The 27272-nt window shown below is 34.0% G+C and overlaps 1 protein-coding gene across 11 annotated transcripts in view; it reads right to left on the bottom strand.

The window, feature by feature from the left end:
* Positions 1–27272, bottom strand: part of DENND1B (DENN domain containing 1B) — a 277692-nt gene that overhangs the window by 192606 nt on the left and 57814 nt on the right. For all 11 annotated transcript variants that reach the window (XR_002520214.2, XR_002520210.2, XR_002520216.2 and 8 more), the window contains exon 3: positions 23014–23057. Coding sequence is in view for 8 of the 11 variants with exons in the window: in XM_017951054.3 (XP_017806543.1) it covers positions 23014–23057 (44 nt within the window). In the remaining 3 variants the exon portion in view is untranslated. The remainder of the gene's footprint in view (positions 1–23013; positions 23058–27272) is intronic.

Here is a 27272-nt window from a genome sequence, read left to right as displayed (position 1 = left end):
ATCCCAGGTAGTGCCATCTGTACACATAGGCACGGGCAAAGACTTCATGTCTAAAACACCAAAAGCAATGGCAGCAAAAGCCAAAATTGACAAAATGGGATCTAATTAAACTAAAGAGCTTCTGCAATAAGGGAAAAGAAACTACCATCAGAGTGAACAGGCAACCTGGCTATGAATGGGAGAAAATTTTGCAATCTACTCATCTGACAAAGGGCTAATATCCAGAACCTACAAAGAACTCCGCTAAAACAAATTTACAAGAAGTGTCGTCCCATCAAAAGTGGGCAAAGGATATGAACAGACATTTCAAAAAGAAGACATTCATACAGCCAACAGACACATGAAAAATGCTCATCATCACTAGCCATCAGGAGAAATGCAAATCAAAACCACAAATGAGAGACCATCTCATACCAGCTAGAATGGCAATCATTAAAAAGTCAGGAAACAACAGGTGCTGGAGAGGATGGAGAAATAGGAAATTACCCTTGACACTGTTGGTGGATTGTAAACTAGTCTTCAACCATTATGGAAAACAGTATGGCTGCATTCCTCATGATCTAGGAACTAGATGCACCATATGACCCAGCCACCCCATTAATGGGTATATACCCAAAGGATTATAAATTATGCTGCTATAAAGACACATGCACACGATGTTTATTGTGGCACTATTCACAATAGCAAAGACTTGAATCAACCCAAATGTCCATCAGTGACAGACTGGATTAATAAAATGTGGCACATATACACCATGGAATACTATGCAGCCATAAAGGATACAAGTTTGTGTCCTTGTAGGGACATGATGCAGCTGGAAACCATCATTCTTAGCAAACTATCACAAGAACAGAAACCAAACACTGCATGTTCTCACTCATAGGTGGAACTGAACAATGAGATCACTTGACTCGGAAGGGGAACATCACACACTGGGGCCTATCATGGGAGGAGGGAGGGGGAGGGATTGCATTGGGAGTTATACCTGATGTAAATGACGAGTTGATGGGTGCTGACGAGTTGATGGGTGCAGCACACCAACATGGCACAAGTATACATATGTAACAAACCTGCACATTATGCACATGTACCCTAGAACTTAAAGTATAATAATAATAATAAATAAAATAAAATTAAAATTAAAATTAAAAAAAATAGTGAAAAACTGAAAGTCTTTTCTTAAGATCAAAAACAAAGCCAAAATGCCTATTCTTACCACCTCTATTCAATATAGTACTGGAAGTCACACTCAGAGCAATTAGGCAACAAAAAGAAATAAAAGGCATCCAAATTGGAAAGGAAGAAGTAAAATTATTTCTGTTCATAGATGGCACAACCTTATACATAGAAAACCCTAAAGAGTGCATTAAAAATCTATTAGAACTACTAAACAAATTCAGAAAAATTTGTTGTAGGATATAAAAATCAACATACAAAACGAGTTATGTTTGTATACAATAACATCAAACTATTTGAAAAGCAAATTAAGAAAACAATCCCATTTACTATAAAATAAAAAAGAATAAAATACTTAGGAATAACATTGACCAAGGAAATGAAAGATTTGCAAATGAAAAACTATAAAATACTGAAGAAAGAAATTTTAAGAGACACAAATAAATAAAAAGACATCCCATGTTCATGAATTGGAAAACTCCAACATCATTACGATAGCCACAATACATAAAGCAATCTACAGATTCAGTGCTATCCCTATCAAAATCCCAATGGCATTTTTTATGGAAATAGAAAAAACAAACCTAAAATTCATATGGAACCACAAAGGACCCCAAATAGCTAAAACAACCTTCAGAAAGAAGAACAAAGATGGAGGCATCATATTTCCTGATTTCAAAGTATATTACAAAGCTACAGTAATTAAAACAGTATGGTACTGGCAGAAAGACAGACATATAACCAATGGAACAAAATAGAGAGCTCAGAAATAAACCCATGCAAATATGTTCAACTAATTTTCAATAAGGGTACCAGGAATACACAATGAAGCTAGGATAGTCTCTTCAACAAACAGTTAGGAAAACTGGATGTCTACATGTAAAAGAACGAAATTGGACACTTACACTATACACAAAAATCTATTCAACATGAAGAAAAGACCTAAGCAGCTTTTGGGCAAAGGGTTTGCCACCAGAATACAGGTGTCATGAAAACTACCCCTAAATCAAACGGAAAATGAAAAGAAAAAGACTTGTATCAACATCATCATCACTGGACATGTAGATTCATTCAAGTCCATTACTACTTGCCATCCAATCTATAAATGTGGTGGGATTGACCAAACAACCATAAAAAAATGTGAGGACAAGACTGCTGAGATGGGAAAGGGGTCCTTCAAGTATGCCTGGGTCTCGGATAAACTGAAAGCTAAGCTTGAGCATGGTATCACCACTGATATCTCCACATGGAAATTTGAGACCACCAAATACTACTATGTGACCATCACAGATGCCCCAGGACACAGGGAATTTATCAAAAACATGATTACAGGAATATTTATTGTATTAGTCCATTTTCACACTGCTGATAAAGACATATCCGAGACTGGGTAATTTATAAAGAAAAGGAGGTTTAATGGACTCACAGTCCCACATGGCTGGGGAGGCCTCATAATCATGGTAGAAGGTGAGGGAAGAACAAAGTCACGTCTTACATGGCAGAAGGCAAAGAGAGAAAGAGAATAAAGTAAAAGAGGGACCCATTATAAAACCATCAAATCTTGTGAGACTTACAACCACGAACACAATATGGGGGTGACAGCCCCCACAATTCAATTATCTCCCACCAGGTCCCTCCCACAACATGTGGGAATTATGGGAGGTACAATTCAAGATGGGATTTGGGTGGAGACACAGAGACAAACCATGTCAATACCAAATTGACTGTGCTATCCTTACTGTTGCTGCTGGTGCTGATGAATCTGAACTTGGTATCTCCAAGAATGAGCAGACTCATGAGCATATGCCTCTGGCTTCCACATTGATTGTAAAACAACCAACTGTTCGTGTTAACAAAACAGATTCCACCAACTCACCCTACAGCCAGAAGAGATATGAGAAAATCATTAAGGAAATCAGCACCCATATTAAGAAAATTGGCTACAGACCTGCTACAGTAGCATTTTTGCCAATTTTTAATTAGAAAGGTGACAATATGCTGGAGTCAAGTGCTAACATACCTTGGCTCATGAGATGGAAAGTCACCTGTAAAGATGGCAATACCAGTGAAACCATGCTGCTTAAAGCTCTGAATTGCATCCTACCATCAATTCATTCAGTTGACAAGGTCTTGTATCTGCCCCTGCCCGATGTCTACAAACTGGTGATATTGGCACTGTCCCTTTGGGGCCAGTGGAGACTGATATTCTCAAACCCAGCATGTGGTCTACTTTTGCACCAGTTAACATTACAACTGAAGTACAGTGTTGAAATGCACCAAAAAGCTTTGAGTGAAGCTCTTCCTAAGGATAATGTGGGCTTATATGTCAAGAATGTGTCTGTCAAAGATATTAGTCATGGCAATGTTGCTGGTGACAGCAAAAATGACTCACCAATGGAAGCAGCTAACTGCACTGCTCACGTGATTATCGTGAGCCATCCAGGCAAAGAGGTTCTGGTTATCCTCCTATACTAGACTGTCACACAGCTTATGTTGCTTGCAAGTTCGCTTGATTGAAACAAGACTGATTGCCACTCTGGTAAGAAGCAGGAAGGTGGCCCTAAACTCTTGAAATCTAGTGATGCTGCCATCATTCAGATGGTTGCTGGAGTGTTGAGAACTCCTCTGACCATCCCCCTCTTGGTCATTTTACTGTTCATAATATGAGACAGACAGTTGCTGTGGGTGTCTTCAAAGCAGTGGATAAGAGGGCTGCTAGAGTTGGGAAGGTCAGCAAGTCTGCCCAGAAAGTTCAGGAGGCTAAATGAGTATTATTCCTAATACCTGCACCCTAGTTTCATTCAGTGGTTGAAGAACAGTCCCAGAAGTATTTGCCTGAATAGGCCATTTAAGTTTAATAATAAAAAACAGGTTAATGACAGCAATGCATTATAAAACCTTCAGAAGGAAAGGAGAACATTTTATGGAACATGTTTGGGTTTTTTGTGTGCAAGTTTTTAGGTTGTTAGTTTTTAAAATAATTACTTCTTAATGAAAATAATTTGACCGAAAAAATCTGTCATAGAATTTTGAAACCTATTAAAACATATTTTAAATGAAAAAAAAAAACAGACTTAAATATAAGACGTGAAAAGTGTAAAACTCTTAGGAGAAAACATGGAAAAACTTTCAGACACTGGTCTTGGCAATAATTTCTTGCCTACAACACCAATCATGGACATATGATATGGATGTTTATAAACACATGCACAGGCAACTAAGGCAAAAATAGACAAGTGGAATTACGTCAAACTAAAAATCTTATGCACCGCAAAGAAAACAACCGGAAGAGTGAAAGGCAACCTATAATATCTAAGAAAATATGTGCAAACCATACATATGATAAAGGGTTACTATCCAAAACATATAAGGATCTCCTATAACTTAACAGCAAAAAAAAAAGACCTGATCAAAAATTGATTGAAGGACTTAAACAGACATTTCTCCAAAGAAGTCATACAAATGGCTAAGAGTTATATGAAAACATGCTCAACATCAGTAATTATGAAGGAAATGCAAATCACAGTTGGATATCATTTCACACCTGTGAGAATGCTCATTATCAACAAACAAACAAACAAAGATAAGTGTTGGAGAGGCTGTAGAAAATTGGCACCCTTGTATACAATTGGTGGGAATATCAAATGGTACAGCAGTTATAGAAAAGAGTTTCTCAGAAAATTAAAAATAGAACTACCACATGATCCAGCAATCCCACTCCTGGGTATTTACCCAAAATAACTGAAATCAGGATTTTAAAGGGATATTTGCTCTTCCATGTTCTCTGTAGCATTACCCAGAATAGCAAAGGCGTGGAAATACCCTATATGTCCATCAATAGATGAATGGATAGTGAAAATGTGTTATATACATACAATGGAAAATTATTCAGCCTTAAAAAAAGAAAGAAAATCCTGTCATTTGCCACTACATGAATGAATCTGGAGAACATTACACTAAGTGAAATAAGTCAGTCTCAAAAAGACAAATACTGCATGATTCCACTTAAATGAGACATCAAAAATAGTCAAACTCACAGAAGCAGAAAGTAGAATGCTGGTTGCCAGCCAGGGTCTGTGAGCAGAGAGAAATGGCAAGTTGCTGTTCAACAGGCACAAAGTTCAGTCATATAACATGAATAAGTTCTAGAGGTTTGACATACAATACTGTGCTTATAGTTAACAATACTGTACCATAACATTAACAATTTGTTTATAGCGTAGAACTCATGTATCTGTGCCTCCACAATAAAAAAAAAAAAAAATCACAAATCCATTCCCTTTCCCACCTTCTCTGTAATCTTTCTCTAGTTGAGGTTCTCAACAGTTCTACTAAACAATTACCATAGCCTTCTAAGTAGTCTCTGTGTCTCCAACGGACTCCTTTTATCCAATTCAAATCACCTAAATCTAAAGTTACCTCTTTAAAATATAGATGTGATGTGGAAGCCTCCTAAATATGTACCATTTATGGTTATTTCCTATTAGTCAACACCAAAGCAGTTAGCATATTATACAAAGTTCTTGATAATCTGACCAAACTACCTTTGCAGCCTCAATATCAAGTTTCATATATCCTACACTCCAACCACATTAAATTAGCAGTAATTTCAACAAGTTCTTGTGCTTAATTTAATATTTTGTTACTTCTTCCCTTCCCTATGGCTCAACTTGGAGTTATCTGATGTTAATCTTCCTCCTTAATGTCCCATATCCTATAAATAATAACTCCACAGACAATCATGTAAAAACTTCAGACTATTACAATTTGCAATGCAAAACATATTAAATAATCCTAGTTGGTTATATCAAAAGGAGGAAGTTAAATATATTATTTATCTCTTAAAAACCAAAATATTTATAAGGGTCATAGGGTATGATTATCAAATTATATTTTTCAGTATGGATTTAAAGATGCAGGTTGTGGCCTATAAAAGCAGTTGTTCTTGGAGATTCTTCTCTTTCCCTAAACTTTGCCTGGTAAGTTCATTCAAGAAGTAAATTCCACGTTATCATCCTCTTCCTAAACTCCAGTCAGAGGTTTCCTTCTACTTAGAAGATATTCCTATTAGAATGCGTGGCACATCATCTTCCCTCAAAATATGACCCTCTTACCATACGCCTTATTTTTACATCTTCATGCTAACTTTTTCCTAATCTAACTTTTTGCAAACTTTAGAATCAGGAAATAATTTTTCCTTTATTAACACATCGATAACTAGTTAAAACCACATGATCTCCGTATCTGCATTTTACAAAAATGACCACTAGATTGCATTGTTGTCTGGTCAAATAGGCTAAGGATAGAGCTGTATGTTACCACTTAATATTAATTCACCAAGATAAGCTGCAATATTGTCACTTATCTAGAAAAATAAACATAAGTAAACATGTGACTATGTGTTTAAATAATTGTTACAAGGTAACAAAATAATTCATACTTTAAATAAAATATTCACCATCACAATTAGTTAAAATGCTTAAATTTAACAACCACGAAGTTAATTTTTGAAATTAGGTTCATTCAAAGGTGCCCAAATATTAAGCAAATATTGTATACTACTTAAAATATTTCCATGAAATATCATACCTAATATTATGTCTTTAAGATTTAAAATGTCTAAATATGCAAAGGTCTATTAAAATGCACATAATTTATCTGAATCAAAATGAAACCATATCTCATAAGTAATACCATTCATCTGGACTCTCGTAGCTCTCTCTTAATATACAAATGCATTCCTTTTCTCCAAAACATGGCAGCTGGGAATGAAAGATTTCAAATTATCATTTTCACATCATATTCCATCATCTTTTCATCAGTTTCTCCTAGCTTTTCTTTGAGCTCCATTCTTTTACAAGAGGTCTCTTTTTAGATCAGTCCATATTTCCATAATCCACACTGCTGTTTCCTCCTCTTCTCCCCAGGGTAGAATAACCCCCACATCCAGAACTATGGCCTACAACTGTCATTAAGCCTTATAACAATAACAAGATAACAAAAGAACGGGTGGGGAAGAGGCTAGCTGGTAACATATGTTGATGAAGTTCAATATTTTCAGCTAATACACAATATTTTTCAACTTAAAAATTTTAATAATGAAGTGCCTTCATATCTACTTCTTCTCCTAAAGTGTATTTCAGGCTTAAATTTTAAACATTAATAAACAACCTGGCAATACTTCCTTTAAATCACTTGTCTATTAACAATGTGAAAGGGGGAAGGAAAAATAGAAATCACACCAAAGAGAAAGGTGAGATGGCAATTCATGGATAATTATTCATTTTATAACCCACTCAACTTAGCCTTATTCTTAAAAAAAAAATTAGAAAAATTCCCCTAAAAGTCATTTTAAAGCAATATATGGTTATAATAAACAAAAATTATTTCAAAGTAACATATTTTATGAGTTAATAATGACTTTATGCCAATTTTGCAAGACTTCATTTTCTATCAAGTAATATTTTAAATGCTACTCTTGTTGTTTCCATTATTTGTTTCGCTTCACAGTTAACTAACTTTAACTTCTTTTCAAACTAAAGATAAATTGGAAATGCAAAACTCTGAACTGGCAGAGAGATTTTCATGTCATGTTATATTTATGTTTTCTCTTCTAACTTTAGGAGAAGTGTTTCTAATTCATCAGCCTATGTTAGGTAACCTTGAAAAAATAATTCCTCTACTCTATTTCTCTCCAAGATTCATAACTCTTTATAGAACTAAATTCCAATTTCACTTTTGACAAACGTTTACAGCTTAATAAAGAGGAAGTTTTTGGGAAACCACATTTATTTCTTTCAATCAGAATTATTTATCATTATTTAATTTCTATAGATTGCTGTATAACATCAGACCTTGCAGGTCTGCCTTGAATCATTTATATAGTTAGAATATAAATTTCACTACCATAAAAATGGATATAAAAACCTCATCTCTAAGATCTCATTAAAGTAAAAGTCTGTTCATCCTTCAACAGAAAAATAAGGTCATTTGTACAGCGGTTTTCAAATACAATTTTATTATCTAAAATGTATGCAAAAATATTCTTTTCAATAGGAATCTGCTAGATCAAATATTCCGGCAAACACTTCAACTATAAAGCAAAGTTCATAAAATATCACTATGTTTTTCCAAATTAGTTTCCCTATTTGCAATAAAATTTTAAAATTTTAGCAGCAAAGAATATAAAACAAGCATGCAGGTAAAGTAAGAATGTGATCATGTTTTGCCTTGAGCTTCCTGAACTGGGCTTGCCTTTTAAAGAAATAAAAATCTAGTCTGCATAAAGATAGATACAAAGATATATTTATGATGATGATTTTAGATTTACTTTTGTACATTTTCCCACGTTTGCCTCTTATGCTTCATTCTGATTCATCTTTTTTAGTCACAAGAATATACAAAAATGGTAATAGTGGTTGTATCTACAAAGAAGCAGATAAGAAATTACCTAACAGTTAACTCACTTTAACTTCTTTTCAAACTAAAGATAAATTGGAAATGCAAAACTCTACTTTAGCATTACCAAAATACATGATTAATAAAATTTTTGGAATACGAAACCAAGTAAACAGCCATAATATAATTATAATTACCTTACATTTACTCATCATCTCTACAAAATTTATAAATTTTTATTTAAACATTAAGAAATTAATTTGTTTCAGAAATACGAGTTTATATGTAATATTCATAGGGACAGAAAAATGAGTTTATACATAATATTCATAGAGAATTTACTATCACAAAAATTGGTTCAAGACATTTCATTCTTTACATTTGGAAAAACAATAGTTGATATAGAATCCAATGAAATTATTTTGTCTGATGCAATTGACTCATAGTTAAAAATGACAGAATCAAGCCCAAACAGCCAAAAAACATCAATTTTTAGAAATCTACAATCATTTAAGTATTTGTTTTCAAAGTATTAGAATTTAATAAATTATTTCTGAATAATTTAGATATTCTTTATGATGATGCAAGAAGCAAAATTATAGAATACTCAGTGTGTCTCAATTTCAAATAATGAAAAACTAATCATTCCTACCAAATACCTTTTAAATCAATACAAAATTTTTAAAATTATGAATATATTAAAAGTTATTTAATAATAAAACAGCCATTCTTCCTAAACCATGCAGACCTTAACTCCTACCTGCATCCTTTTTATATTCAATAATGACCCACTAGTCATTATTAAATATAGAAACAAAACTGTATATAGTGCTGCATATACTGGATTTAATGTCAGCTAAGTAGCTGGCTGCCTTCCATTCATTCCTATGAAGATGCAGCTGAAGGGTAAAATTTAAAATTCTCTGCTATTTTTGCATAACACATAATTTTTACTACTATTCATTCTTACAGTTATAGTTTAAACTGTTTCCAGATAATTTCTACCAAGACTTGATTAATTAATGGTATTTTTATTATTGTTATAATTTAAAATAATCATGTAACATACACACTTTCTAAAAGCATTTCTTAATGCATTTTTATTATTTATCATGGAAGCACATACTACTAGGTTGTCAGCATATACTGAACTTTAATTTCACATCCTACAGAAATGAGGGGCAGGGGAGAAAACAAACAAGTCAGGTACTATCAGGAACAGTCAAGGACCTATTAAATCTTCATGCTACCTAACCCCTCTGCTAAGTTACATCATTTCACTCAGACTTTGCTGAATTCCTATGATATGTGTCATAACACCAGCTTGAAATCTTTCCAAGTTTAAGGTAGAACACCACTCTTAAATCCATCCCTCTTAGATTACCTTGCCTATTACTTTTCCAAGAAGATTAAGATAAGTTATCATGAGTTTATTCAACTTCCTCTCACGTGTCACTCATTCAACCAGCCGTTCAAAAACACTTACTCATATCTTATCATGTTCCAGCCACTCTACTAGATGTGGAGATTGAAAAATGAGAAAGTTCTGACCCTTTTCCTTCAAGAAACATACAAACAGCCTAGGATAGATAGAGACATGCAAAAAAAAAATGAAAATATAGTTTAGTATTAGAGATACATATAAGAAGCTATGGAAGTACAGACAGGTTGCCTTGGAGGTTCAGGAAATCCTTCAAAGAAGGACTAATTTTCAAACTGAGTTTTATAAATAGAACTGGACCACACAAAAGAAGAAACAGAATGGAAAAGAAAAATAAAAACAGAAATTCCACAAAAGAAAAGAAGAGAAGAGAAGAGAAGAGAAGAGAAGAGAAGAGAAGCAAAAAGAAAAGAAAAGAAAACAAAACAAAACAAAACCTAAGAAGACAGGGATAGTGTGTGAAGGAAGTCTGACCATGCCCTCTCATTTGCTGAATACCTACCACAGTGCTTCAGATAGACCTTACTCCTACAATTAATCCTGTGAACTATTATCTTACTGAGAGCAGGGGATATTTTTTGACGGCAAAAACCATACAACTGACAGGGTTAGGATTCAAACTCATATTTATATTATCAAAAAATTATGTAAATCTTCAATTAAATAAAAGAAATAACGTTCCAACGTCTCTATCACTCTACCACAACTTCAAATCATGAATTAACTTCATCATTCTGTCTTTCTACTACAATAGGGTATCACACTCAAATATCTGAACTATATGGCAGTGTTCTCCAGTCTCACCCTAAGAGGACCAACTAAAGGACAAAATTCAGTGATCAAAAAATAAGGCTAAAGATCACCTTCTATGTACTCCTCCTAAACACTAGCATTTCCTCACGAATCTGTCTTGCACTCAAGTTAGAAGTACAGCCAGAACACAAATTGGATAGTTAAGATCCATAGGTGTGCTATATTCAGGAGACCCATCTCACACGCAAAGATACACATAGGCTCAAAATAAAGAGATGGAGGAAAATTTACCAAGCAAATGGAAAGGAAAAAAAAAAAAGCAGGGATTGCAGTCCTAGTCCCTGACAAAATAGACTTTAAACCAACAAAGATCAAAAAAGACAAAGAAGGGCATTACATAATGGTAAAGGGAACAATTCAACAAGAAGAGTTAACTATTCTAAATATATATGCACCCAATATAGGAGCACCCAGATTCATAAAATAAGTTCTTAGAGACCTACAAAGAGACTTAGACTCCCACACAATAATAGTGGGAGACTTTAACATCCCACTGTCAGTATTAGACAGATCAATGAGACAGAAAATTAACAAGGATATTCAGGATGTGAACTCAACTCTGGATCAAGTGGACCTAGCAGACATCTACAGAACTCTCTGCCCCAAATCAACAGAATATAAATTCTTCTCAGTGGCACATGGCACTTATTCTAAAATCGATCACATAATTGGAAGTAAAACACTCCTCAGCAAATGCAAAAGAACAGAAATCAAAACAGTCTCTCAGATCACAGTGCAATCAAATTAGAACTCAAGATTAAGACATTCACTCGAAACCTCACAATTACGTGGAAATTGAACAACCTGCTCCTGAATGACTCCTGGGTACATAATGAAATTAGGCAGATATCAAGAAGTTCTTTGAAACCAATGAGAACAAAGAGACAACATACCAGAATCTCTAGTACACAGCTAAAGCAGTGTTAAGAAGGAAATTTATAGCACTAAATGGCCACATCAGAAAGCTAGAAAGATCTCAAATTGACACCCTAACATCACAATTAAAAGAACTAGAGAAGCAAGATCAAACTAATCCAAAGCTAGCAGAAGACAAGAAATAACTAAGATCAGAGAAGAACTGAAGGAGATAGAGACATGAAAAACTCACCAAAAAAATCAATGAACCCAGAAGCTGCTTTTTAAAAAAATAACAAAACAGACCACTACTAGCTAGACTAACAAAGAAGGGAGAAGGAGCAAACAGACACAATAAAAAATAATAATGGGGATATCACCACTGATCCCACAGAAATACAAACCACCATCAGATAATAATATGAAAACCTCTAAGCAAATAAACTAGAAAATCTAGAAGAAATGGATAAATTCCTGGAGACATACACTCTCCCGGGACTAAATCAGGAAGAAGTCGAATCCCTGAATAGACCAATAACAAGTTCTGAAATTAAGGCAGTAATTAATAGCCTACCAACCAAAAAAAGCCCAGGACCAGATGGATTCACAGCGGAATTCTACCAGAAATACAAAGAGGAGCTGGTACCACTCCTTCTGAAACTATTCCAAATAACTGAAAAGGAGGGACACCTCCCTAACTCATTTTATGAAGCCAGCATAATCCTGATACCAAAACCGGGAGGAGACACAAAAAAAGGGAAAACTTCAAGCCAATATCCCTGATGAACATCAATGCAAAAATCCTCAAAAAATACTAGCAAATCGAATCCAGCAGCACGTCATAAAACTTATCCACCACGATCAAGTCGGCTTCATCCCTGGGATGTAAGGCTGGTTCAACATATACAAATCAATAAACGTAATCTATCACATAAACAGAGCCAAAAACAAAAACCACATGATTATTTCAATAGATGCAGAAAAGGCCTTTGATAAAATTTGACATCTCTTCAGGTTTAAAACTCTCAATAAAATGGATATTGATGAAACATATCTCAAAACAATAAATGCTATTTATGACAAACACACAGCCAATATCACTGAATGGGCAAAAGCTGGAAACATTCCCTTTGAAAACTGGTACAAGACAAGGATTCCCTCTCTCACTAATCCTATTCAACATAGTATTGGATGTTCTGGCCAGGGCAATCAGGCAAGAGAAAGAAATAAAGGGCACTCAAACAGGAAGAGAGGAAGTCAAACTACTGTGTCTGTTTGCAGACAACATGATTTTATATTAGAAAACCCCATCATCTCAGCCCAAAAACTCATTAAACTGATAAGCAACTTCAGCAAAATCTCAGGATACAAAATCAATGTCCAAAAATCACAAAGCATTCCTTTACACCAAAAATAACCAAGCAGAGAACCAAATAAATCATGAATGAACTCTCATTCACAATTGCTACAAACAGAATAAAACACTTAGGAATACAGCTAACAAGGGACGTGAAGGACCCCTTCAAGGAGAACTACAAACCACTGCTCAAGGAAATAAGAGAGGACACAAACAAATGGAAAAGCATTCCATCCTCACGAACAGGAAGAATCAATATCAGGAAGAATCAATATCATGAAGATGGCCACACTGTCCAAAGTAATTTATAGATTCAATGCTATTCCCATCAAACTACCATTGAATTCATCACAGAATTAGAAAAAAACTATTTTAAATTTCATATGGAATTAAAGGAGACCCCATAGAGTCAAGTAAAAAGTAAAATCCTAAGTAAAAAGAAAAAAGTTGGATGCATCACGCTACCTGACTTCAGACTATACTACAAGGCTACCGTAACCAAAACAGCAGGTACTGGTACCAAAACAAACATAAAGACCAATGGAACAGAACAGAGACCTCAGAAGTAACACCACAAATCTACAACCATCCGACCTTTGGCAAACCTGACAAAAACAAGCAATGGGGAAAGGATCTCCTATTCAGTAAATGGTGCTGGGAAAACTGGCTAGCCATATGCAGAAAACTGAAACTGGACCCCTGCCTTACACCTTATACGAAAATTAACTCAAGAGGGATTAAAGATTTAAATGTAAAACCCAAAACCATAAAAACCCTAGAAGAAAATCTAGGCAATACCACTCAGGACACAGACACGGGCAAAGACTTCATGACAAAAACAACTGCGACAAAAGCCAAAATTGATGAATGGGATCTAATTAAACTATCAGCAAAAGAAACTATCATCAGAATGAACAGGCAACCTATAGAATGGGAGAAAATTTTTGCAATCTACTTATCTGGCAAAGGACTAATATCCAGAACCTACAAAGAACTCAAACAAATGTACAAGAAAAAAAAAATCCCATCAAAAAGTAGGCAAAGGATATCAACAGACACTTATCAAAAGAAAACATTTATACAGCCAACAAACATATGAGAAAAGGCTCAACATCACTGATCATCACAGAAATGCAAATCAAAACCACAATGAGATACCATCTCACGACAGTCAGAATGGTAATTATTAAAAAGTCAGGAAACAATAGATGCTGGTGAGGCTGTGGAGAAACAGGAATGCTTTGTTGGTGGGAATGTAAATTAGTTCAATCACTATAGAAGACAGTGTGTCGATTCCTCAAGGATCCAGAACCAGAAATAACCATTTGACCCAGTAATACCATTATTAAGTATATACCCAAAGGAATATAAATCATTCTACTATAAAGACACATTCACACATTTGTTTGTTGCAGCACTATAATAGCAAAGACATGGAACCAACCCAAATGCCCATCAATGATAGACTGGATAAAGAAAATGTGGTACATATACACCATGGAATACCATACTGCCATACAAAGGAATGAGATAATGTCTTTTGCAGGAACATGGAGGAAGCTGGAAGCCATCTTCCTCAGTAAACTAACACAGGAACAAAAAACCAAACACCATATTTTCTCACTTACAAGTGGGAGTTGAACAATGAGAATACATGGACACAGAAAGGGGGACAACACGCACCAGGGCCCGTTTGGGGGCCAGGGGTGAGGGGAGGGAACTTAAAGGACGGGTGAATAGGTGCAGCAAACCACCCTGGCACATGTATGCCTGTGTAACAAACCTGCAGGTTCTGTACTTATATTCCCCCACCTTTTTTTTTTTTTTTTTAAGAAAGAAGATAAAAGAAGAAAGAAGAAGAACCAGAGCAGCTCACATCTGATTCCCAGTCCAATCTTCCTTCTCCTCACAGACTTCTGGAAGGCAAGAACCATGTCATCTTCTTTATAGCTTTACTATGCCAGACAAGCAACTTTCAAAGTACTCTGTGAGTAATTTTAAATTCTTAAGACAGCTAAAGCTACATGCTAATTGCCTAGGCTACATTCATTTGTTTAATATTTGGCAAAATTTTTCATCTCTAATTTAAGAGTAATAATCAAAAACATAAAATGACTTGAAAATACAGCATTACCTTTATAATTCTTTCAATTTTCCTACATATCTATTTTATCTGTTTATTATACACAGTATAACTAAAGACATCACCAAAAATATTGATGCCTATATTTCATAAAGACCTTTGTTCTTGTTGTGTTAGTATGAAATGTTTCCCTATCTCTGGAGAGTATCAATAAAGTAGATTATAAAGCCTCATAAATTAAAGACACTCTGTACTGACTAACTTATAGAGAGAAATGTACATAAATAGAATATTCCCAAAACATCTATAAAATAAGGAAGTTGAACTTCTAATATTTCAAATGAGCTAGACTTTCAAAATAATCCTTAGAGGATTCAAATTCATATTATTAAGGTAAATCTTTAGAAAACTCAAGTTTTATAACTGACTTAATAAAAATAGCCATGTCTCCTCTGATTTAATAATGTTAAGGACAGAGCAAGTACACATTTTATTCTACTTGGGTATGTTTTCCCCGAATGTATACAAGTTACTGAACTAATAAGCAACTATGACATGTTAAGGTTATATAAAATATAAATTTCTATTTAACCAAACTTAATCACTATTCTGGAAAACTTCATGTCAGCAGTGATTATATTATGTAGTACATGTACTTGAATATAATTTCCAAAATCCTTGGGTAACCAAAAAATGGAATTGATGTTAAATTGACTTAATCAATGGATAATTCCTCAGAACACCAAAACATTAATTACTAAGCACAATTTGTCTATATACTTTTTCTTCTTATTTTTGTATGCTATCAAAAGGCAATTATCTTGGAGTTATGTTAACAGATGTGTTCATTTTTCCTATTTTACTAAAATGTAAAAGAGATGTGGGCAGCTCTGGCAGTCTGTTAAAATGCTTGTGTATGATGGAAAGTTCTCAATCATCTACCCCTCAAGTGTTGCTGTTGTTTTCCTGTAAGACGTTACTTAGATTAAAAGTTATAATACTATGAGTGTTTAAGACTACACTAGGGGCAACAGTGTCAAAGAAACAACTGAGTATATACTTTTGTTTTTTAAAGAAAAAGAATGGTTTTGCCCTAAATCAGCAAGTTCACTTCAGCTTTGCTTTTTTTGTTTTGTTTTGTTTTGGTTTTGGTTTTTAAGACAGGTTCTCACTCTTCACCCAAGCTAGAGTGCAGTGGCGGCATCTCAGCTCACTGCAACCTCCGCCTCTCTGATTCAAGTAATTCTCCTGCCTCAGTCTCCCAAGTAGCTGGGATAACAGGCCTGCACCACCCCAGGCCCAATGGTGTTTTGTGTGGGTACCCCCAGTACAGACAGGGTTTCACCAGTTGGCCACATTGGTCTCAAACCTCTGACTTCAAGTGATCTGCCTGCCTCGGCCTCCAAAGCGCTGGGATTATAGGTGTGAGACACAGCAGTCCGTCCACTTCAGCTTTGCTTTAAGAAAGGAAGAAAAGAAAGGAAGAAGGAAGGAAGGAGAAGAAAAGGAAGGAAAAGAAGGAAAAGGAAGGAAGGAAGGAAGGAAGGAAGGAAGGAAGGAAGGAAGGAAAAAGGAGGAGGAGGAGGGGAAGGAGGAAGGAGGAGGAAGAAGAAAAAGAAAAAGAGAGAGAAAGAAGAGAAGAGAAAAGAAAGAAAAAGAAAAGAAAGAAAAAGAAAGAGAGAGAGAGAGACAGAAAAAGAAAAGAAAAGAAAAAGAAAGAAAAAGAAAAGAAAAAGAAAGAAGAAAGAAAAGAAGAAAAAGAAAGAAAAAGAAAAAGAAGGAGGAGGAGGCAGGGTGGAAGGAAAAGGAAGGAAAAAACACAACACCTCTATACTCATTTTCCTTATTGGGACTTACTAAGGACCCTGGAGCGCTGTTGTTCATGTATAAATATTGAAATGTATTATATTAGAAATTAAATTTGATACATTTTTAAGAGGTATGGATTCATATACTAACAATCATGAATTTGTTGGATGTTAACACAAATACCATAAATGATGATGTTATTACTTTTCATCATCATCATTTTGACTGCAGATCTCTGAGATGTCTTAAAGTGTTTGCTCTTGAACATGTGCACACAATGGAATAAAATGTGATTTTTGTCTTGTTTGATAATATCTGACTCTGAAAAGAAGCTACAAAAATTGTTAAAATAAACTTCAGTCAATTTTGATGGGTTTGCTTCCCTGGCTTACTGATTACATTTTTTGCCTACAATAAGAAAGTTATTCCTACCTCTATGGCAATTCTCAAATTTGAATATTCACGCTTTTTTTATTTTCTTGGGTTGCAAACATTCTTCATTTTTTTCAAATCTCTGATGCCTCCTCTCTTCACTCACATAGAAAATTGTTCAACATTTCTTGAAATGATAAAAATCAAACTCATCCTCTCTTCTTTACTTTTTCTCCATCTCTCCCCAGTCCCTCAAAAATAAACTTTTTGGCCAGACTCATGCCTGTAATCCCAGGACTCTGGGAGACCAAGGTGGAAAAATCACTTGAGCCCAGGAGCTCAAGACCAGCCTGGGCAATAGGGTGAGACCCCATCTCTACAAAAAATAAAAAACACTAGCCAGAAGTGGCGATGCATGTCTGTAGTCCTAGCCACTTTGGTGGCTTGGGTGGGAGGACTGCTTGAGGTTGAGGTGGGAGGATCGCTTCAGTTTGAGCCAGTCATGATGGCACTACAATACTCCAGCCTGGGCAAAAGGGTTGGACACTGTCTCAATCAATCAATCATCAATCAATCAATAAAAAATAAAAATAATTTTTTTCATGCAATCTCTTTTTTCCCTTACGCTTGTACTCTTTTCCATTCCTAATGTAACTGATTCTTTCAGATCCTTCTTACTTTTCACTGTACTGAAATAGCTACCAAACTAATTTCCTCGCCTCTAGTTTCTACCACAACCAATCCATACCGAAATCTCTCCCACTTGAAGGACCAACTCTTCAGCAAGGCAAACTGTACCAAAACCCAGCTCATTTATATAGTTTTATCTCCCAATACTCTCCTGTACAAAACCATCCACTGTATCAAAAAAAAGAAAAAATATATAATCAAAGCTCCTGAAATGCCATGTCATTTGTCCCACTGGTTCCTCAATTGCCAAAAGAAGGAAAACATACTGAGAGAAGCATATAATAAACCAGTGCCTACAGGGACCTACAACTCCATGTTATGATAAATGGATTCATATTCTTTGGACTAAATTACATATTGCTTTTAAATTCTAAAGATACAAAGAGAAAAATTATTAAAATAATCTTTTTTAAGGGAGCTAAAATAAGTAAGGAAAGTTTGAGACAACATTCCAAGCAGAAGAAAAACAATAAAGCTAAAAATTTAACAGTACATGCCTTTGAGTCAGACAAACATGTCTTCAAATCTTAGCTCCGCCTCTTACAAGCTCTGTGACCTCAGGTAAGTTTCTTACTTAAGACTCAGTTCAGGGATGATACTATCTCCCACTAGTCCTGGGAGGATTTAAAAATAAAATGAAGTATGCACATAAAGCACCTAGTTATAGAGCCCAGTGCATGGTAAGAGTGAAACAAAGAGCTTTTTAAGATTATAATTAGTGAGGTGGCCTCAGATCCAGAGAAAAGGCTAGTTAAGGAGCAGGCAGTTGGTAGAGAAAAGCAGTAAAATGGAAAAGGGTTAAGAAATGTACACAGAGTACTTGTATCCTCTGTAGAATTCAAAAAATTCCCTAAAAAGTGTATGGCAAAACGATTATTCAAGGCCCTTGACTAGATTCCCATTTAAAGCTTGATTTCTTTAGATGTAAAATGAAACAGATACACAAAATGGTATCTAAAGTTCCTTTCAGCTCTAACCTTCAAGAAGGCTATAAGAACTGTTGTAAACTAGAATCCTAAGAGTTATGAATGTTCATCACCATTACATGGTTAAGAGCTTCTGTATTTCACTAAGCATATGAGGGCTTATTGATGTTCCAGTGATCTCATAGTTTCAGAAACAGAACAACAATTAAGCCCCAAATTTAAAAATTCCAAGCTGGACCTGACAAGTATATTATCACTTTCATGTGAACCCAAAGTTGGGAGTCTTCAGAACCCCTAAAAATGTTCAGGGGCAGTTTAAAAAGTAAAAGGTAGAAACTAAAAAAAAAAAAAAAGAACTGAAAAGGAATAGGGGTTTTATAATTGGTTGAACAGACAAGACAGAATTGAGAAATATATATACACACATATATGAATAGCAAAATGAGTGAGCAAGGCTCTAATCTAACTACAAGCTACTTGAGAAAAAATGCAAACTTCTTATTCCCAAGCCATGTCTTCACTGTAGGAAGTTCCTTTACATACTTAAGATATTTATAAATCTATCCTTTCTCTAAAAAGTTAAAATCAAATTATAATTCTATACCCTCTTTTTATGTGAAACCATGGTCAAAGGTTGTACTAGATGTAATTAATATTTATCACGCCAATTTATCAGACTTCTTGAGTGTAATTTCCAAGTCTTTCAGATTGACTTTCACATCTAGAAAAGTATTCTTTCATGTTTATTCAAAATCACATGTCTGTAGGCTTATTTCTGAATGAACTGCTTTGAACACATACTTTTATCAGCTTTCATGTTTGTAAACTGTGAGAACTGCATCTGTGAACTTAAATTATATAAGTTTCTGTATTGTGAATTTAACAGTGACAAGATTTGTCTTATCCCCTTTATTTGAAGACATAAGAAAGGAACCTGCTCATCAGGCATCCAGCAAAAAGTACTTATTTCTACCAAAACTTAAATTTGTATAATAAAAAACCTGGAATAAAGTGTGAAGCTGTAGGACAAAACATAGGGTAAACACTTCAGGATGCTGGGTTGGGCGAAGATTTCATAAAGAAAACCTTAAAAGCACAGGCAACAGAAACAAAAATAGGCAAATGAGATTATATAAAACTAAAAAGCTTCAGCACAGCATAAGAAACAACCAGCAGACTGAAGAGTCAACCAACAGAATGGGAGAATGTATATGTAAACTAATCATCTGACAAATGATTAAGTTCCAGAATATACAAGGAACTCAAACAACAGCAAAAACACAAATAATACAATTTTAAAATAGGCAAATGAGATGTATAGATATCTCTCAAAAGAAGACATAAAAATGGCCAATAGACACATCAAACAATCTCAACATCACTGATCATCAGGGAAATGCAAATCAAAACCACAATGAACTATCGTCTCACCCCAGTTACAATAGTTACTATCAAAGAGACAAAAACTAACAAATGCTGGCAAGGAGGCAGAGAAAGGGGAACTCATACACTGTTGGTGGGAACTTAAATTAGTATAGCCATTATATAAAAAAATAGTATGGAGGTTCCTCAAAACACTGAAAACAGAACTATCACATGATCCAGCAATCCCACTATATACACCAGGTTAGGAGTTCGAGACCAGCCTCACCAACATGGTGAACCTCCGTCTCTACTAAAATTACAAAACATAGCCGGGTGTGGTGGCACGCGCCTGTAATCTCAGCTACTGGCGAGGCTGAGGCAGGAGAATCACTTGAACCTGGGAAGCAGAGGTTGCAGTGAGCCGAGATCGTGCCACTGCACTCCAGCCTGGGTTATAAGAGCAAGACTTTGTCTAAAAAAAAAAAAAAATTGACATATAATTCTACATATATATGGGTACATTGTGATATTTCAATACATGTATACAATATGTAATGATCAAATCAGAGTAGTCAGCATTTCCACCACCTCAAACATTTATCATTTCTTTGCACTGGGAATATTCAAAATGTGCTCTTCTAGGTATTTGAAAATATATGATAAATTCTTGTTAATTATAATCACCCTACAGTGTTATAGAACACTAGAACACTAGTCCTCCTATCTTGCCTGTGCTTTTAAGGTTTTCTTTATGAAATCTTTGCCCAACCCAACATCCTGAAGTGTTTACCCTATGTTCTGTCCTACTAGCTTCACACATTATTCCAGGTTTTTTATTATACAAATTTAAGTTCTGATAGAAATAAGTACTTTTTGCTGGATGCCTGATGAGCAAGTTCCTTTCTTACGTCTTCAAATAAAGGGGATAAGATAATCTTGTCAGTGTTAAATTCACAATACAGAAACTTACTATAATTTAAGTCCACAGATGCAGTTCTCACAATTTACAAACATGAAAGTTGATATATACCCACTCCTGACTGGGTACATATCCAAAAGAAAGAAAATCAGTATGCCAAAGAGATACATATTTATTGCAGCACTATGCATAAGAGCCAAGATGTGGAATCAACCTAAGTGTCTATAAACAAATGAATGGATTAAAAACTATGGTATATATACAAAATGGAATATTATTCAGCTATAAAAAAAGAACAAAATCCTGTTGTTCATGGCAACACAGATGGGCTTGGAGGATATTATGTTAAGTGAAATAAGTCAGGCACAGAAAGACAAATGTCTCATGTTCTCACTCATATTGGAAGCTTAAAAAATTGATCTCACAGAAGTAGAGTAGATGAGTGGTTACTAGAGGCTGAGAAGGGCAGGCAGGGGTTTGGGGCTGATAGCCAGAGGTTAGTTAATGGGTACAAAATGACAGCTAGATAGGAGGACTAGTGTTCTAGTGTTCTATAACACTGAAGGGTGATTATAATGAACAAGAATTTATCATATATTTTCAAATAGCTAGAAGAGCAGATTTTGAATATTCCCAGTGCAAAGAAATGACAAATGTTGGAGGTGATGGATATGCTGATTACCCTGATTTCATCATTACATATTGTATACATGTATTGAAATACAGTGTACCTATAAATGTGTAGAATAATATGTCAATTTTATTTTTTTTTTAGACAAAGTCTTGCTCTTATCACCCAGGCTGGAATGCAGTGGCGCGATCTCGGCTCACTGCAACCTCTGCTTCCCAGGTTCAAGTGATTCTCCTGCCTCAGCCTCGCCAGTAGCTGAGATTACAGGCACACGCCATCACACCCAGCTATGTTTTGTATTTATAGTAGAGATGTGGTTTCACCATGTTGGTGAGGCTGGTCTCAAACTCCTGACCTTGTGATCTGCCCGCCTCAGCCTCCCAACGTGCTAGGATTACAGGCGTGAGCCACTGCGCCCGGCCGTGTCAATTTTTAAAAAAGCAAAAAAATAATTGGCAAAAAAATCCTTAAATCTGTATTGTTTACTGTATATTATATATAAAGCAACATCAAAATGATAAATCTATAACAAAGTTTAAATGATTTTTCTATATACATATATCATATAAAATTACTTCATCATTTTGGTCATACTAAATATTGAGGAACTATAGAAGACTATAATATAAAATGCAAATGGAATAAATTCATCTAGTTGTCGTGCATGATATATTTTTTAAAGAAAGTAAAGCTATAGGTAAGAACTACTTTAAAATGAAAAAATAGTGATAATTCAACTTCTATATGTAAATGACTCAGATATTACTGTCACAAGGAGAGAACAGATCACTTATTTATGGCAGTAACACTTATTTCTAAGTACACAGAAATAATAAGAGTATATTTAACAAAGATTTCACATTGTCAACCTTTTATTGTTTTTAATGTTTTCAAAGATATATTCTATAGATAAATTAAACAAGTATAAACTATGTTGAAAGTTTAAACATCTAGTCCCTATGAGTTTCAATATAAGGACTTCTTCATCACCCATCTACTTGGTAACTTTAAAAGATTCTTCCATATATTCTGCACACATGCATTTTTTTCTCACAGTTGATCAAGAGAAAATAATTTTAGCAATCCATGTTTGCTAGTAGTTACACTAGCAACAGCAGCAGTAATAGTAGCAACAATCATAATACTTCAATTTTTTTTTTTAATTACGTGGTACCAACCTGGTCTCCAAAGTCCTCTGGGAATTTCCACAATACCACAGGATCTGTAAATAATTGACATGTATAATTAAACAGCAGCAAAATAACACATTTAAAGGAACAGTCTTGGTTAAGCACTCTTAAAATTGTCAAAGCTACTTTAATTACAACATTTAAATTTTTCTTTAAACATTTATAGTTGATGACATTCACTTCTTTTCCTTTCTATAATTAAATATTTTGACTTTTTAAGAAATGTAATGACCTTCAAATAGAAATAAATGATATTAATAATTTGGTCAGGTTATTAAAAATCATTACTGTATTTCTTTTAGTAACTCACTTTTTTTTTCCATATCTTAGATTGTAAGATTTTAAACTCTGAATTTTCTATTTTAACTACACTTCTAAAATACTGGTATTACTTTGAAAAGAAAAATATAAACGTATCAAGTATGTAATAAAATATAGCCCTCAGAGACTAGACCAAAATACACCTTAAATATCCATTTAAAATTCCAATTAAGATTTACAAAAACTGTAATAATATTTGCCTTCTATCAGTTTTTAAATCTCACATTTGCAGTAATAGGTAAGTTGGTAAGTAGATGTAAAGCAGCTCATTTAAAATACAATTGATATTTGCAGGGCATTTCACAGAAATTTTTCTAACATGTTTTATCTAGTAATTAATATATATAAACCAATATTGTTTTACAAATATTCACACCTGTTTTTCATTTTCTTTGTTTCTCACAGTATTTCTCTTCTACTTAACACAATAAAATGCTAATATCTTAGTTTAGTAAGCACTAATAAATATTTTAGTCATATACTTATGGTTTAATTCTGTCAAAAATAAACTTCTGAACACTTCAGATGTGTTTTAAAGGGATAGTGAATAATGGATTATTTCTTCTGGACAAAACAAAACTTGAAAGCCCAAGATAAGACTAATACGAGTAACAAGTACCACCCATATGACAGGGTTTGAACTCCACGCCAAGTAAAAAGACTTGTGGCTCAAAGACAACACTTCATGTACCAATCAGTGAAAACTTACAGCTTGATTCCATTATTTCCAATACTTCATACCATTTTCTAAAAAATATGATCTAAGTATATATACATATATATTTCAAAACTTTTAATTCCAAAACTCAATAAATGTCTAGCAGCATTTTTAGCATGAGCTGGCTCCTCTTGTTTTTATACTTAAGTTCCACAGAAGTTTTTCAGGTATTTTAAATTAAAAAGAAAAAAGTAAGTTTTTGACAATTAAACTTTTTATTTATTAAGGACTAAAAAGTTTCCATATAAATAATAAAAATCAATAATTTAAAACATCTTATATAAGAATAATACATTACAAATTTATGAAGGTAATATTAAATGATTATATCCTCATATAAAACAAAATGTATACATTTCTAAAATAAATGTGGAATGTATTACATATCACCTAAAAACACTCAAACATAAATGTCTTGTGGATAAGTATGTTCCCAGTTAAAAAAATAGACATATATTTACATGGCAGTTTTACCAAAATGGTAGCTGCTAAGATTTGAATCTCATAAAACAAAGGTGTATGACAGAATTTTCATAAAACATTAAATGAAAGTTTTTATCTTCATAAAGTAATATAATTACTAATGGCTACATAAACAAATCTTCATGCAGAAATACAGAACAGTTCTTTCTCGTGAATAATGAAATTACAGAGCTTCAATGTGAATATTTAAAATATCCCTTTTAAGTAACTTCAACTTTGTAATTACTATTTGAGAAGATGTTTGTGACAACTTTCTTACAACTGTCTTAAATAAGGATATTTATGTTATCGAATAGCTTACAGTTTGCACTTGTGTTTGTAGCATTTACCTAAATATGTTTTGCTGCCTGACTTTTCCTCACTACCATTTTTTTTTCTGTACACTCTGTTTTTTCGGAGGGAGAACAAATAAGTACATGAAAAATGCATCTATTGGTTTAATCACAAAGTAGAAAATATCCCAGCTATTTTCATTAAATTAAATTTACCCTCCAGCACTCAAAAAATTATTATAATCATGTGCATCCATATTTTGAAATGGATTAACTTAGTTACTGCCTATGTGATTAGATTTAGACCACATCTGACACATCTTTGTAGCAACTTTTCAGAAGTACTGCAAAGGAAGAAACAAAAGGGCTCTGAAAAAAATAATCCGATTCAACAACTTTACGCACAAAGACTGAATTTTCTGTTCCCTGAGGATTACTTTCCAGATACTCAATCTGATCTGGCAATGTTAGGTCAATTTTATGCTGATTTTATGGGTGAAAGGATGAGAACTGCTGGTGGGAATCATTGTTGCCAGTTATGACTGATATACACTGTGTTTCTCTTTTTTCCAATGTCTACCAGTAAATCAAAGGAAACTCCATATCTTAATTAAGAAAAAAAAACTTTACTGCCAACATTCTAGAAACCAAATAAAAAGGAAGAATACTTGATTTTGACATAAACATATTAAATCTCTTAGTTTAATAACAGATATTACAGCATAGTAAGAAAAAATACAAATTTTTATTAAATCAGTAACTTTAGAAGATGAATATTTAAAGTATGATTTGCACATCATCAACATAAGGATTCCAAATTCACTATTAAGCCTTTTTTAAAATGTAAAGTAAGATAAAGTCAGTAATATTTTCTTTCCCAATCGAATATTTCACATTTCCTAGTCCTTAACTGAAAACAAAATTAAAATAACTTAGAATACCAGTGAGATTCTACTATACTACAAAAAAAGTATGCAGTAAAAGATTTCCAATTTGCACAAAAGGATAATATTTACTTAATTCTGTGGAATTCAAAGACGATTAAATATACAGTATCTTCAAATTTATGCATTTGTAAAATTGCAGTTCACAGACTACATACTTTTGGAAAAGTATAACATATAATATTAGTATTTTTCTCGATTATGGGTTTCAGTACCTGATATACCCACACTATAGAAGAATATGTATGAAGAAACTAAGGTCAAAACAATGAGGATTGTTATTTACTCATGTAGCTAGGTAATGTCTGAAGTTACAGCTTTCTTTATTGAGATGTGAGAAGCACATGTTTTAAATAATTTCCAATATTTCACACATTTTTGTGGCCAATTTAAGTTCAATTTATTGCATTCAAAAATCTATGCAGTGCTAAAGGAAGAGAAAAAGTCCCTGCCTTACAATGCCCTACAACATTCACGGAGAGAAACGTCAAAGGGCAATTTCGTTTTTTGTACAAAATATTCTTTTAAGTGAGGGATCCTGTAGGAACATTTGAACTCAACTTGAAAATTCACTGGCTTAAAAATGTAAAAAAAACAAAAAGTGTTCCTAATGAAGCAATGATGTTTTCTGAATATAAATGAGCAAAAACCATTAAAGAAAATGTGTGATTTTTTGGTAATGTATGATTTTTATTCTTTCACCTGTGGACATATAATGGTCAACTAAACAAAACAGGGTCTACCACTTACAGAAAAGATGAGCATCTAAATATATAATGTAACAAAACAATGCATTTTTATGATACTAGAAGAAGGGGTACTGCAGGAGCACATAATTAGGAAATCTAATTTAGAGAGTCACTAAAGGACTTCAAAAGGAAAGGACATAAATTGACAAAAGTTAGACAAGCAAAGGGTAATCTGGGCCATAAAGTGGGCAGGGGAGAACATTCTAGAGTGAAGAATCAGTATGCATAACATCTTGAAGGTTAAAAGAAAGCAGAATACCTTTTAGAAACAGAAAAAAACATCTAACATATCTAGAATGTAGACTAAGAGGGAGAGAATGTTTAGAGATAAAGCTGGATTAGCAAGGGAAGCCACTGAAGCAGAGAGTAGTATAAATCAAGTGAGAAAAAACAACCAGAAAGGGAGAATGCAGCTAGAGTGTGTGCTGTTATGAAAGTCAAGAGAAGAGGGCATATCTAAAAGAAATCCTCCAACAAGTGCTGCAACACATTGAGAGATGATGACTGAAGGATGGCAACTACATTAAAAGACATAACACTACAGTAAGATGAGCGTCAGAGAAAGGGTAGGAAAGAGGTGGCCGATTTAAGATTATGGAATGAGTGAGTATGAGGAAAGAGAGGCAGTATGTACAGAGGCAATTTGCTTAAGAAGGAATACACAAAGTAGAGGAAAGTAAAGGTAGACAGAAAGATTAAGCTGGAAACATTTGCTTTTTTCTTTTGACTGGTACAGACTTGTACACGTTTAAAAGGCTAT

This window comes from Papio anubis, chromosome 1 (assembly GCF_008728515.1).
Source record: "Papio anubis isolate 15944 chromosome 1, Panubis1.0, whole genome shotgun sequence".
Classification (NCBI taxonomy): domain Eukaryota; kingdom Metazoa; phylum Chordata; class Mammalia; order Primates; family Cercopithecidae; genus Papio; species Papio anubis.
The sequence above is the reverse complement of the archived record's forward strand: the minus strand, read 5'-3'. Positions and strand labels throughout refer to the sequence as shown.